Here is a 14373-nt window from a genome sequence, read left to right on the forward strand (position 1 = left end):
TATTTTAAGATTAGAAAATTTTACTGAGATTTCTAGAATTTAACCATTTTATATTTATCCCAAAAATATGAAAAGTAAAAAAAGGATTACAAAAATAAACTTCTAACACATATTCAAATACAATTTATTTTAAAGTATTTATATGCTCTTTTAATGATAATTAGGTTTTTAAGGTCAATGAAATTTTTATTAAATTTCTTTAAAAAACTAAGTGAATTCTAATTTTTGTAAATTGATACATTTAATTACATCATAATTATTATACATACATTTATTTACATATCTATACATACATGGTTATACAATATACACAATAATTATAGAAAAATATAAAAAAAATATGTTTATATTTTGATATGTTTAATTTTCAACGCTTGTTATACCAGCAGCTTTAGCCATCTGGTGGAACCTAAAAAAGTTTTTTTTTAGCAGAGGGATTGAGAAAAAAAAAGAGAGAGAGAGAGAGAGAGTAAGAGAGAGAGAGAGAGAGAGAGAGAGAGAGAGAGAGAGAGAGAGAGGAGAGATTAAACTAGTCCCCAAAGTTATAATAATATATGTTTTATTATTTATTGGCTAAATAACATTGAGGACTTTGAGGAGTTAATTTTGATTGGTTGCTTCATTAAGTTGAGAGTTTAAACGTTTCAACCACTAATTACATTCTACAGAACGGGTAATTTTGTGTATCATTATTAGAGAATTACTTCAATTTATCAGCCATTATCTTATCCCTTTAGATCCCTGATTAATAAGTGTGTTATCTGTTGCTTATGCTCTTTAAAACGGCTAAAGATTTAGGGCATACTTTAACTTTAGGTTAAAAAGTTCATAATCATTGAAGGGAAGAGGACACTTTAATGGAACTATAGGGTACCCAAAGTTTTATAAACATGCTTATTCCTATTTTTTTGGTTTAAAACTACTTTTCTTTATGTGTCTAAACTTTCCACCAATAATTATAATTTACAGTTTTGTTTATTGGGGATAAACAAAAATTAATCATCCATTGTATTATCCCTTAAAATCACTTTAAAAGGCCATAATTTTTACCTGGAACTTGTATCCTGTATGAGCTTAGCAGGATGACCCTGTTCCGCCAGCTTACCAGTGTCCAAAACCAGGATTCTGTCTCCTCCAGTTACTGTATGCAGTCTATAATAAAACAAAGATGACACCATCCATAAAATAAAAGCTCTCAAATAAAAACGGATATAGAATATGCATGGATATTATAACAGGGAAACAATTATCAATCAGTTGTACCAGAAGGAGGGTATGGGGTCAAGGGGGTGGATTGTTATTATAGCCAGCTACACGTTTTACTTAATAAAAGTACATGACAATCTAGTGTAAAATCCAAGTAATAATAAATAATAAAATAACACAGTAGGACAAACGAACATTAACAATAATAAAGTGTCAGCATAGACAGAATGTAAATATGTAAGTCTAAACAAACTTGTATGTAAATTTGTTAAAGACTTGCTTAAATTAAGGATATATTTTAAGGATACATCTAGATTTTAGAACTTGAATATTTATTAGGAATCAGCGTTAAGGGTTTCAAATATACTTGGTGATTTTAAAACACCTTAATACAGTTTAAATAAACTATATACAATACATTTTATGGTGTTTTCACACAAAGATCATGTTAGGCATCGATAACCCTCGTCCGTTATCTATAAAACAAAATGGAGAATAAATGAACCTGTTAGGGCTACCCAGCACTCAATTATAACCTAACCTAACATGACCTAAAGTTATAAACAAGCAAATGACCCCCCCCCCCTTAATTTCAATGTATTGGGTTTAATGCTCAACATGGCGCTTTGAGGGAAATCACTAAAAAATATTATATATTATGAGCAATGGTAAGAACTGAGCAAGAGATGAACTGTTCCCTGATGGTGTCCTGTCACTATAATCTATCTACCTACCTATGAGCAATGGTAAGAACTAAACAGGAGTTGAACTGTTCCCTGATGGTGTCCTGTCACTATAATCTCTCTACCTACCTATGAGCAATGGTAAGAACTGAGCAGGAGTTGAACTGTTCCCTGATGATGTCCTGTCACTATAATCTCTCTACCTACCTATGAGCAATGGTAAGAACTGAGCAGGAGTTAAACTGTTCCCTGATGTGTCCTGTCACTATAATCTCTCTACCTACCTATGAGCAATGGTAAGAACTGAGCAGGAGTTAAACTGTTCCCTGATGGTGTCCTGTCACTATAATATCTGGTATATGGTAAGAACTGAGCAAGAGTTGAACTGTTCCCTAATGTGTCCTGTCACTATAATCTCTCTACCTACCTATGAGCAATGGTAAGAACTGAGCAGGAGTTAAACTGTTCCCTGATGGTGTCCTGTCACTATAATATCTGGTATATGGTAAGAACTGAGCAAGAGTTGAACTGTTCCCTAATGTGTCCTGTCACTATAATCTCTCTACCTACCTATGAGCAATGGTAAGAACTGAGCAAGAGTTGAACTGTTCTCTAATGTGTCCTGTCACTATAATCTCTCTACCTACCTATGAGCAATGGTAAGAACTGAACAAGAGTTGAACTATTCCCTGATGGTGTCCTGTCACTATAATATCTCTACCTACCTATGAGCAATGGTAAGAACTGAACAGGAGTTGAACTGTTCCCTGATGGTGTCCTGTCACTATAATCTCTCTACCTACCTATGAGCTATGGTAAGAACTGAGCAAGAGTTGAACTGTTCTCTAATGTGTCCTGTCACTATAATCTCTCTACCTACCTATGAGCAATGGTAAGAACTGAGCAAGAGTTGAACTGTTCTCTAATGTGTCCTGTCACTATAATCTCTCTACCTACCTATGAGCAATGGTAAGAACTGAACAAGAGTTGAACTATTCCCTGATGGTGTCCTGTCACTATAATATCTCTACCTACCTATGAGCAATGGTAAGAACTGAACAGGAGTTGAACTGTTCCCTAATGTGTTCTGTTACTATAATCTCTCTACCTACCTATGAGCTATGGTAAGAACTGAACAGGAGTTGAACTGTTCCCTGATTGTGTCCTGTCACTATAATCTCTCTACCTACCTATGAGCAATGGTAAGAACTGAGCAGGAGTTGAACTGTTCCCTGATTGTGTCCTGGATCCTCTTGTCCGTGGCGGAGTCCACAGCGGCTGTTGCCTCGTCCAGGATCAAGATCTTAGACCTGAGCAGAAAGTATGTTAGAAGGATCTTAAGGGATAAGACAATGGAGGATAAAATAATGTACATACCCAATGATGATTAACAAATCACACATTCTGTAGATTTAAAATATTGGTTGAAAAGTTTGAGCAAGCTGGTTAATAAACCAACCGATCAAATTGAATAAAGGTACCCAACGTTTTGAAGTTAACAAATAAGACAACATGATTGTAAAAACATTGGGTATTAGTGTAATTAACAGTCCAATTTCCGCTCCTCCACTGAGTTTACTATCATCAGGAAGGGAGGGGACATTGGATTGTAAATTATGCTGATATCCAAAGTTTAAGCATTGTTAGCCTCATCTTATTTTCTGCGGATATTACAAAAAAGCTTCAATGTAAAGAAAAACAATATTGGTTCGGCAATTCACACAACTATGCATTCTCCTATTTATATAAGGGTATACCTTCTAAGAAGAGCTCTAGCGAGACAAACCATTTGTCTTTGGCCCAGACTTAGTCCAAGTCCTCCCTCAGAAAGGTGGTCGTCAAGTCCTTCCTTTATGCTTAGACCTAAAGTTAAAATAATATATTTCAATCACTAAGGTTTCATTCAAAAGACTTAAAAGTTAACCATGAAATATATCCTAGGCATAAAGTAAGCATAAATATAAGGGTTTCCTTAGCTTTACGTAGATGAAAGGAAGTATAGACTAGCCTTACATGTACCTTGTTCAAACTGCAGAAGCGGTAATTTTTGTTTGTCATAATTTGTACATTTTTATTGTTTTGTCCCTTAAGAATCCTGCCTGATATTGAAATAGATAAAAACATACTTACATAGTGTCAAAAACACAGCAACTGCAATATTGCTATTTGTAGAAAAGGCAGCATCAGTGTTTACCTGAAGTTTGAATAGACCAGGCAATTTGTTCATCAGAATAGGCGTTACCAGGATCCAGGTTAAACCTCAGCGTTCCAGAAAATAAGGTAGGCTCCTAAATTACAAATTGTAACATCTTGAAAATTTAATTATGGCGATGATTTGATTATAATACTTGTCCTAGAAATCACCATTAAAAATAAATTAAAACAAGCGAAGTATTTACCTGGGGTATAATAGTAAGTCTAGATCTAAGATCTTGTAATCCAATATTAGAAATATCCATATCATCAATGTAGATTGTTCCTTCCGATGGTTCAATAATTCTAAATACAAGATAATTGTTTTGAATCAAAAAAAAAACTTTTGGCAGTTAGAAAGAACTTTTGCATACTACATATATAATAACAGACAGAAGATTGACAGAAAAACAGTTAAAAAGAACCTTATCCTCTACATATAATGTAAGAACTTAAAATGTATAGCATATTGTTTAGTAGAACTAGCGGCTGGGCCTCTAGCATCATCTATTTAACACCATCTGAAAATTTTAATCTAAAATAGCTTAAAACCTGAACATATGTAAAGCTTCCTAGAAATAAAGAACTCACTCAATTCAGAAGTATTTAAAATCTTAAGTTACAAACAATAAAACCGGTTCAAGCCCCGCCACGTGCAAAATTAACTCTGATGAATTGAGCCATACTGATGAGCCCTAAAAGGGCGAAACACTGTGTCTATGGATATACTTTATATAATAGGATGATACTATTTACCTGAAAAGCGCCAGAGAGAGACTTGACTTGCCAGCGCCTGTCCTGCCCACAATGCCCACTTTCTCCTGAGCGCCCACCTGGAGGTTGAAATCCTCCAGGACATTTGGCAGCTCCGGGCGGTACTTGGTGCTGTAGCTTTTGAAATGGATTTCGCCCTTGTCCGGCCAATTCTATGAATATTAATAAGAAATCTATACTAGCATCTAAGGATTCTGTATTTTCAGGGTAGATCATAGAAAAAATAGTCTAAGCCATACAAAAACTAAAATTTGAAAAGGAATTTGCTTAGAAAAATAACCTAAAACCATACCAAGACTCAGTCTTTAAAAATAAAATAGACTTATATAACCCTTGGACCTGTATTATGAAAGTTTTCCTCATATGGGGAATTTAATTACTTCTGTGATTAGTGAGATTTTAACAGATAAACCAAAAAACCCTAATTATTTTAGTACTTTATCAAATAAGAAAAATAACACCCTTCACTAAGTATTGTAATAAAATTTACTATCTAGGTCAATATTATCTATTGAGAATGGCTTAACTACTTTTATGGAAATAATGTACATTGCTGCCATCTATTAATAATATTCTGAACTTAAACTTACATCTGGAAGATATCCATCAGTGTCCCATGCTTTTTCTTGTGGCAAGTCTTCATATTCTCTGATTCTTTCTAGGGCTACACTGTCGGATTCAAGCTCTCCAGCAGTCCTATAAACATCATTATGCCATTTTTATGCTCATACTCAATTATCTTTTTTTTCACATGATTTTATGTATCTATTTTCTGTAATTATTCTTTAATTTTACTGATATGGCCTGTATGAAAACATTGTGTGGAAACACATTTTTGCATGCCATTTTAGAATTCCAAAAAAAAACAGTACAACTATATATAATAGTTTTTATGCATACAGGGTGTTTCAAGATAAATGTTATTATTTAAAACTTAATTATGCACAGAAAAAAAAAAACAATAGACTGCCATATATATTTGAAAAACCTGTTCAGGGACATTTATGTTTCAAATATTCAAAAATGATTATATTAACAAATAATGCCTTAAACCAGTTTTAACAAAGGCATTATTTTTAAAGATAATTAAGATTTTAAAAATCACATTTCCCTTGAAACACCTTGTATATATAAATAAGAGCTACAAAAATTTAGCAATTGTTATTAATGATGTATATTACCTTATAGTCCATCCAAATCCATCAATCAAGGACATAGCATAGGAGATTGACAGACCAGCTAAACCAGCTCCTAAAATTTAACATAGTAATAGGGAGGCATTGCAGGGTCAAAGGACAAATACTGCACAACATTGAAAAAATCTTACAGGTCATCATATTGCTGGTTTTAAAATAAATTTATATTATATAGAGAAGGAAGGGGGTGTTTTTTCAAGAGGTAATTTTTCTTCAGAGGATTAGCTACTCTCTCCAAAATAGCTGATAACAAGCTTTATAAAAAAAGAACCCTATTTATTAAATAATTTAATGAATTTTTTCAAGACACACATAATCCTTTAAGAAAACATATAGGATGTATATGTGTCTATGACCGAAAGATCTTGATGACTGTTATATTGATAAAGGTTTCATTGCCACTAATTTCATAAAATCATATTTTCCAGCTGTAACAAACAACTGAATTCATTTGAAAAAATATTTGGTAATGTCAGCTGATTTTTTCATGATTTTGGGGGGCAACGCTTCGTAGTAAAGATGAACCTTTTATCTGCCCCCTAGATATTATTATTTTAGATTTATTTCACTTGTTGGCTATACCCTATTCCTGGATTCTTACCTATAGTATCTCCATAGTAGAACGCAAATAGCGCGGCAAAGAGAACAATCACATTTCCCAAGATTTCAACTCGGATACTCAACCATCTTTATATTATAGTTTGGTTAAATATTATCTTATATTTGCAGTTGATAGGTTTTTTTAATTTTAATTGTAGTCCTAAAACTTTTAGTTATTTTTTTAACATCAATTTTTCGAGGATCATTAAATAGGTTAGTAATTAGATTAAGTTAGATTATTTAATGTCAGGCATACAAATAACTTTGATTATTTGAAATTAATGTTATTTTGACTATAACAAAACATTAAAATACTTTAGCTTTTTAATAATTAATAACCAAGTATATCCCCCTCTTGTTTGAAATTTATGTTAAAAATAATGGGGGAGGGGTTTTCAGTGCTTTAAGAGAAAGAATCATATTTAGAAAATATTAAGCTATCTATGTAATCTTAATCTATATACATTTACTTAGTGAACAAGTACTCTACACCAAAAACACGATCTATTGCAAATATTTGGTCTGAAGCTTGATATCTTGAAAATTGAGGGTTGGCATTGGTTGTATTTTCAGGGAAGCTTTATAACTCTCTTTGGGTGGTTTTAACCTACTTTAGACTAAGGGCGAAGCAACTTATTCATTATTAAACCATATATTCCTGTTAGACATATCACTGATGTAGTTACAATGCAAATGTTTTCCAATTTTCTCCTCAGATTCTCGACAAAATCTGTTACCAACAATTTCCATATAATAGGGGCTAGAAATAGGAGAAAAGCTACTATGAAAATACAAAGAAACGCCCCTTAAGGGGCATTGTCACGAAAAGGACTATACCCAATAAATCTAATAAACGTTGAGGCATTTTATAATTACAATCATTTTAATTATCAACCGTTAACTTTGGAAGGAAGTAAACTATGATGAAAACTACATATACTTCCCCAATGATGATAAACAATATTACTCTGCAGATTAAAGTTATTAGATGGAAATTGAAACCAACCAACAAAACTTTAATAAAAGTAACCAAAGCTGTTTTAATCCCATGAATTTAAGAAAACTAAAGGTACCAGAGTAATTTACAGTACAATGTCCCCTCTCATCCTTATGATATAAAACACAATATACTGATATATTTTATATGGAAAAAGTTCCTGTCTGCTTGATTAAAAGCTCTGATTGTAATTGCTCCAGTTATAGATTCAGTGAAATGACTGAAAATTGGAGACTTTGACACACTCTCAATTCTTTTTACCTGAAAATAAATCTAATATATGTCAATGTACAGTGAAATAATTAGGTTAGCTTGACGTAATAATAGTGTGATTTCAACTATGGCTCTAAAACCGATTAATATCCGGTGCGTGGATTGAAACCGGTTTTCAGCCATACTAAAAAATCGTGTATAGCATCAAATTACAGAAATTTTCTACGAATATTAAAATAAAAACCATAAAATCAATACCAGTTCTTCAATCCTTAGTGGCTAACAAAATCTTTTTATATTATATTTTTTCATTTTAATATCCAAGGAAAGCTGTCCAAAATACTATAATGACATTCGGACAAACTGTACAAATCCCTGTTATAAAGTAGCAACCTACCTGTCTTCTTGTCCTCGTGAAGTATACATATCTGTATGAGGATATAGGCAATGGTATTAAATTTCCAGAAACATAGTTAATCTACGTCACCACTGATAATGACGTACAGACGTACTATACAAACCCTAATTATAACGTAGCTGCGCTACCTATCTGTCTTCTTGTCCTAGTAAAGTAAATCTGTAGGCAATGGTGATAGGTGTTAGTGGCATACTTATATACGTCACCACAGAAAATGACGTACAGACGTACTATACAAACCCTAATTATATAGTAGCTGCGCTATTTACCTGTCTTATTGTCCTTGTGAAGTATATCTGTAGGAAGATATAGGCAATGGTATGAGATTTCCAGAAACATGACGTACGGACATATTAGACAAAACCAAATTGTATAGTAGCTGCGCTACATACCTGTCTTCTTGTCCTTGTAAAGTAGATCTGTAGGAAGATATAGGCAATGGTAATATATTGCCAGAAACATAGTTATATACGTTACCATCTAAAATGACGTACAGACGGATTGGACAAACCCTAATTATAGAGCAGCTGCACTACCTACCTGTCTTCTTGTCCTAGTAAAGTAGATCTGTAGGAAGATATAGGCAATGGTAATATATTTCCAGAAACAAAACGTAAAGACGGATCGGACAACACCTGATTATATAGTAGCTGCGCTACCTACCTGTCTTCTAGTCCTTGTGAAGTATATTTGTAGGAAGATATAGGCAATATTAATAGAATGCCAGAATCATAGGTATGTACGTTATCCTTGTTAAGGACGTACAGCCAGAACGAATAAGCTCTAATTGTATAGTAGCTGCGCTACCTACCTGTCTTCGTGTCCTAGTGAAGTAAATCTGTAGGAAGATATAGGCAATGGTAATAGATTGCCAGAAACATAGTTATGTATGTAACCACATTGGACAACCCTAACTATAGAATAGCTGCGCTACCTACCTGTCTTCTTGTCCTGGTGAAGTATATCTGTAGGAAGATATAGGCAAAGTTTAAAGATTACCAGAAACATAGTTAATGACGTAAAGACGTACCATAAACATCTAATTATATAGTAGCTGCACTACCTACCTGTCTTCTAGTCCTAGTGAAGTAAATCTGTAGAAAGATATAGGCAATGCAAATAGATTGCCAGAATCATAGTTATATACGTTACCAATGTTAAAGACCTATAGCCAGAACGAATAAGCCCTAATTGTATAGTAGCTTCGCTACCTACCTGTCTTCTAGTCCTAGTGAAATAGATCTGCAGGAAGATATAAACAATGGTAAAAAAAACAAATTAGTTATGTATGTCATCACAGAAAATGACATACAGACATACAATACAAACCCTAATTATAGAGCAGCTACGCTACATACCTGTCTTCTTGTCCTTGTGAAGTAAATCTACAGGAAGATATAGGCAATTGTAATAGATTGTCAGAAACATAGTTATGTACGTCACCACAAAAAATGACGTACGGACTTACCATACATACACAAATTATATAGTAGCTTCGCTTCCTACCTGTCTTCTTGTCCTTGTGAAGTAAATCTGTAGGAATATATAGGCAATGGTTATGGGGGCCAACGGGACCAAAAACATTGGGGTTATGTAGGTAACCACAGAAAAGGTACTCAGGATCATAAACACACAGCTCAAAAACTGCCTGTAAATCGTTAAAATGACAATGTTTAATTTTTAAAAGCTTAATATGTTGAGCTCTAGCTTTTCAACCGATGAAAAAGTAATGAAAATAGAAAACATAATGAAAAATTTTATTTGGGTGATAATAAACTAAAAAAAATTGAGGCCTGAAGGGATAAGACAATTGACAATAATTAGTTGTACATCAATCACCGATGGTGTTAAAAATTACTCCTTTTGTAGATTTTGTAAATTATTGGTTGAAAAGTTAGGACACTGTTATAGTTTAAACCAATCAATCAACACCAAATTAAAGTACCCAATCCAACGCGAGAACGTGTCTAATAAACTTTGGGTACTAGTTTAACTACAGTCAAAACAAAACAATATTGTTGTCATTCCTAAGCTGCATAGCAATCTTTTGATCCACAATATCCATATCTATTGTTTAAACTTAATTATGGCAATGTTTGTAGGTTTCCCTTAAATTGCCTAGTGGAGCACACGAAAACCCCCTCATCCCTTATTTTATTTTATAAAAAGGAAGTGGTGATAGTTTTGTTCTGGTTTAATATTTAGGTGGCTCAACACGTAGCGCATCCGCTCGTCGTCGCTAAGGTGACAGGTTCGAATCTCGGTCCGACACTGCGTCATGACTAAAGACGTTAAAAATGGTTCCTACTGCTGATATGTCAGGTGCATGACATTAATAGTTAGTAGGGGGAATGCCTTGGCCCCAAAACAGGCGCAAATAACTACCATGCACAGTAAGGACTTCTCAGACAAATGTCAAGCAATCAAAGGGTTGGTTGTCTGATGGGCGGGCAAATGGACGCTTTACATCGCAATCACAGGGCTTTACAGAAACACTGACAAATTGTCAGCGGCCTGTGCTCCCCCCGTGGAGTGAAAACGGCTTGTTATTTAAAAAAAAAATATTTAGGTGCAGTTGTATTTTCTCTTCCAGAATATAATATTAATAAACTAAGTCTTTTCAAAGAAAATATTTTCTACATTTATACAAGCTCTTAAGGTATAAGACAATGAAACAATAAATTAATGAACATTCCCATGATTATAAACAAAATTACCAATCAGTAGATCAAAATTAGTAGTTTAAAAGTCTGGACACAGTTAAATTCAATAACATTATCCGATGTTTTTTTTGAATAAATGTGGTTATCAAACTTTGGGTACCAGTGAAATGTACAGTCCAATGCCTCCCTCTCTCCCTGTAATTGTCCGTCCGTACTGCCATAATTAAGAACAATCCTGAAGTGAATCTGTTGAGAATCCTGCCGATGGGATTAGTCTCGAAGAAGACTAGGGGCGCGTGCATTGTCTTGTCCAGCATGGAGGCGTGCAGCACCTCAGAGGCGGCCGCGCACCTGTAGTTACTTCCAATCTACGTGGGGATAGATCCTTTATTAATTTTCAAATCCCTAAAAAGCCTCGCATTGACATATGAATTCAATCGTTAATGTCGACTAATTAAAATGTCTATGAAAGACAAATTATTGACTGTATTTTTTATATTTTTATGTCAACTTTAACCCACATAAAATCAGAACTATTGTAATACATTTTGTTTACAGTATTTATATTGATATGGTATCATTATTAGCTAAGTTACTATTAGGTGTTTGTTTGTCTGTTTCTCCTGATTTTTTTTTTTTTTTACTTATTTTTTAATTTCTTCTAACTCTAACTTCCTCATTTTTTTAAAGTATATTTTGCTTGTGAAATTTCAAAAGGCATGTGTAAAATTATAGAATTAAAAATACTTTAAAGAATCTTTTCCTGGCTGGCCATTCCAAATATTGAGCAGAGGAAAGCCATAAGTGTATAGTAGCCGAGATGCTTCATATTAGTCTCTCCCTCTCCTACAGTACCTATAAGTATATATAAGTGTATAGTAGCCGAGATGCTTCATATTAGTCTCTCCCTCTCCTACAGTACCTATAAATATATATAAGTGTATAGTAGCCGAGATGCTTCATATTAGTCTCTCCCTCTCCTACAGTACCTAAACATTTTTCCAATTAGTAGTACAGCTAAAATATTTTTTGGGTATGATAGTTCATATATAATATCATGTAATGATTCAATCCCTAACAAGAGTGATATGATTTTTGGTCAGTAGAATTTTCCAAAGCAAAACTTTATGCTAAAACTTTTATATGATTTGCTTATTATACATATGAACTAAAAATAAATGTTCTAACCAATAATGTAAACGGATTGCTAAAGTGCTGAGTTACTATTGATCAAATGAATGAAAAACCAAAATAACCTAAGAGAAGGTTGCGTGATTAATATCTGTAACCAATGAATCGTTATGGTTCTCCTTTACAGCAATGTATTTTCTAATATTTCTTTTATACCCTACCAAGAGAAATCGCCCCTAGAAAAAAATTTAAACACTGTTTTAGTTTTTCATTGTAAATCTACAACTGAAAGTGTGGGGGGGGGGGAGGGTCAAATCATCCCCCACCTCAAGGGCCTCTATGGGCATAGCCACTAGTTACTTATGTTGCAACAACATAAACTATACCTGTCCAATCAGCTAGAACAATGTTTCCGGCAACTTTGAAATCTTCTGATAATATAAAACATCCAAATACCAGAGGAATAACCAAATATTAAAAAGAGGTTGCGTGATTTTTAATATACATATTGCAACAACGTGAACTATACCTGTCCAATCTGCTAGAACAATATTTCCTGCAACTTTGAAAGCTTCTGAAAACATGAAATATCCAAGTACAAGAAGGAATAACCAAATATTCATGCTCTAAAGATCATTTTACTTTACAATTCATATTTTAATTATAAATTTGTAATTTTCTTTCCGTTTGTTTTCATAAAGTTTTTCTGATTTCTGTGCTTGTTTTGTATTTTAACCCTCCCGTTTAAAAAAAAAAACCGAAAATAAAATCAGTTGCTAGTTTTTCCTATGCCGTACCCCTGCGGGGCTACCAAGTGCCCAATGAACCTTATCCTTACTTGGCCTAATATATCACCAGTTAAAAATTTCCACAGCCATGGATAAAAGTTATTGGTTGAATAACAGATCTATAGTATAAATGTATATACAGACAACTACCTCCCTTCATTTTTCAAAGACCTCTTTCGTCTGCTTCTAAATAATTTTCTGCTACTTGGCTGTGTTAATATAAGCGACACCATTGGTCGATTTTCAATGACCCAATATGAAGGTTGGAACCTAGTAATAGTATCTAAATTTTTATCTTTGTGACGTAACAAAAATCCATCTCTTTTTTAGGGGTTTCCTTTCCCACCTCCCCTCTCATCCTTCGATTTTTGTTACGTCACTAAGATAAAAAGTTAGACACTATTACTAGGTTCTGAAGGTTGCTTTATTTAACCCTTTCTCCCTCTAGTGTTTTACTCTAATGGTTGAAAAGTTTTGAATATGCTAGTTTAAACAAACTCTATTAAGATTGAATAAAAATATTAAACAAGTTTTAGCCAACAGATGAGAAATCGAGTTAATACAACTTTGAGTACTAATATAAATTACTGTCCAATGTGTAGTTACAAATTTAATTGTAAAGCATTCCTTAAGATAATAAGTATAATGTTTTACATCCACTCTTCCTTCAGCTGAGGTCTCTTTCTTGATAAGTTTGCCATCATTCTCTTTCTTCTTTTTAGGATTACTTCCCTTGGTCTCATCTGACTTCTCCGCTTCTTTCTCTTTCTGGCCAATAAACTCAGATATCTCAGCATAATACCTTTGAAAATAGCAAAATTAATAAAAAATAAATTTGACAGCATTCATAAAAGCTTGGATCTTAAATCAGTAGAGTGGCAGAATACTAAACTATAAGTCGAAACTAAATTAGTTATAAAATTGCTACATTATATAGGATAATGTGCATTGTACTCTTTAGGACTTGATTATGCAGATACTTTGCTTAAATTATTGTTCCTTTGTTCCTTGCTCTCCTAGAAATCTTTATTCTATTGTTATTTACACAGAAGGTTGGGTGATTATATTTTAACAAATTGTCACAAAATCGACTGTCATTATTATAATATTTCTGTAATGGAATACTTTCAAGAGAAGGTTTCGTGATTATATTTTGACAAATTGTGACAAGACTATTACCCAGTTACAAATGTACTTTGTTCCTTTGTTCATTGTTCTCCTAGAAATCTTTATTCAATTGTTATTTACAGAGAAGGTTGAGTGTTTATATTTTACCAAATTGTCACAAAATCTACAGTAATTATTATTAAATTCCTCTAATGGAATACTTTCAAGAGAAGGTTTCGTGATTATATTTTGACAAATTGTGACAAGACTATTACCCAGTTGCAAATGTACTTATGTTTATCGACTGTAATTATTTCAAGAGAAGGTTGCGTGATTATATTTTGTTAAATTGTTACAATATCATTACCTACTGCAATTATTCATTCCAATATTCCTCTAATGGA

At 33.2% G+C, this 14373-nt stretch overlaps 1 protein-coding gene across 1 annotated transcript in view; it reads right to left on the reverse strand.

Moving 5' to 3' along the window:
• Window positions 1-222: 222 nt before the first annotated feature.
• LOC145323160 (ATP-binding cassette sub-family C member 2-like) overlaps window positions 223-14373 on the reverse strand; it is a 48216-nt gene continuing 34065 nt past the window's right edge. Inside the window, exons 26-43 of the mRNA XM_080165553.1 lie at window positions 13490-13664; window positions 12604-12700; window positions 11707-11798; window positions 11179-11311; window positions 10307-10347; window positions 9787-9927; window positions 7810-7910; window positions 7311-7382; window positions 6654-6739; window positions 6038-6107; window positions 5447-5552; window positions 4839-5008; window positions 4289-4388; window positions 4084-4177; window positions 3647-3752; window positions 3080-3199; window positions 1051-1152; window positions 223-409 (exon numbers count right to left, since the gene is read on the reverse strand). Of these exons, the coding sequence (XP_080021679.1) occupies window positions 361-409; window positions 1051-1152; window positions 3080-3199; window positions 3647-3752; window positions 4084-4177; window positions 4289-4388; window positions 4839-5008; window positions 5447-5552; window positions 6038-6107; window positions 6654-6739; window positions 7311-7382; window positions 7810-7910; window positions 9787-9927; window positions 10307-10347; window positions 11179-11311; window positions 11707-11798; window positions 12604-12700; window positions 13490-13664 (1855 nt within the window). The 3' untranslated portion in view covers window positions 223-360. The remainder of the gene's footprint in view (window positions 410-1050; window positions 1153-3079; window positions 3200-3646; window positions 3753-4083; window positions 4178-4288; window positions 4389-4838; window positions 5009-5446; window positions 5553-6037; window positions 6108-6653; window positions 6740-7310; window positions 7383-7809; window positions 7911-9786; window positions 9928-10306; window positions 10348-11178; window positions 11312-11706; window positions 11799-12603; window positions 12701-13489; window positions 13665-14373) is intronic.

This window comes from Acartia tonsa, chromosome 6 (assembly GCF_053477335.1).
Source record: "Acartia tonsa isolate MP-2025a chromosome 6, ASM5347733v1, whole genome shotgun sequence".
NCBI lineage: Eukaryota > Metazoa > Arthropoda > Copepoda > Calanoida > Acartiidae > Acartia > Acartia tonsa.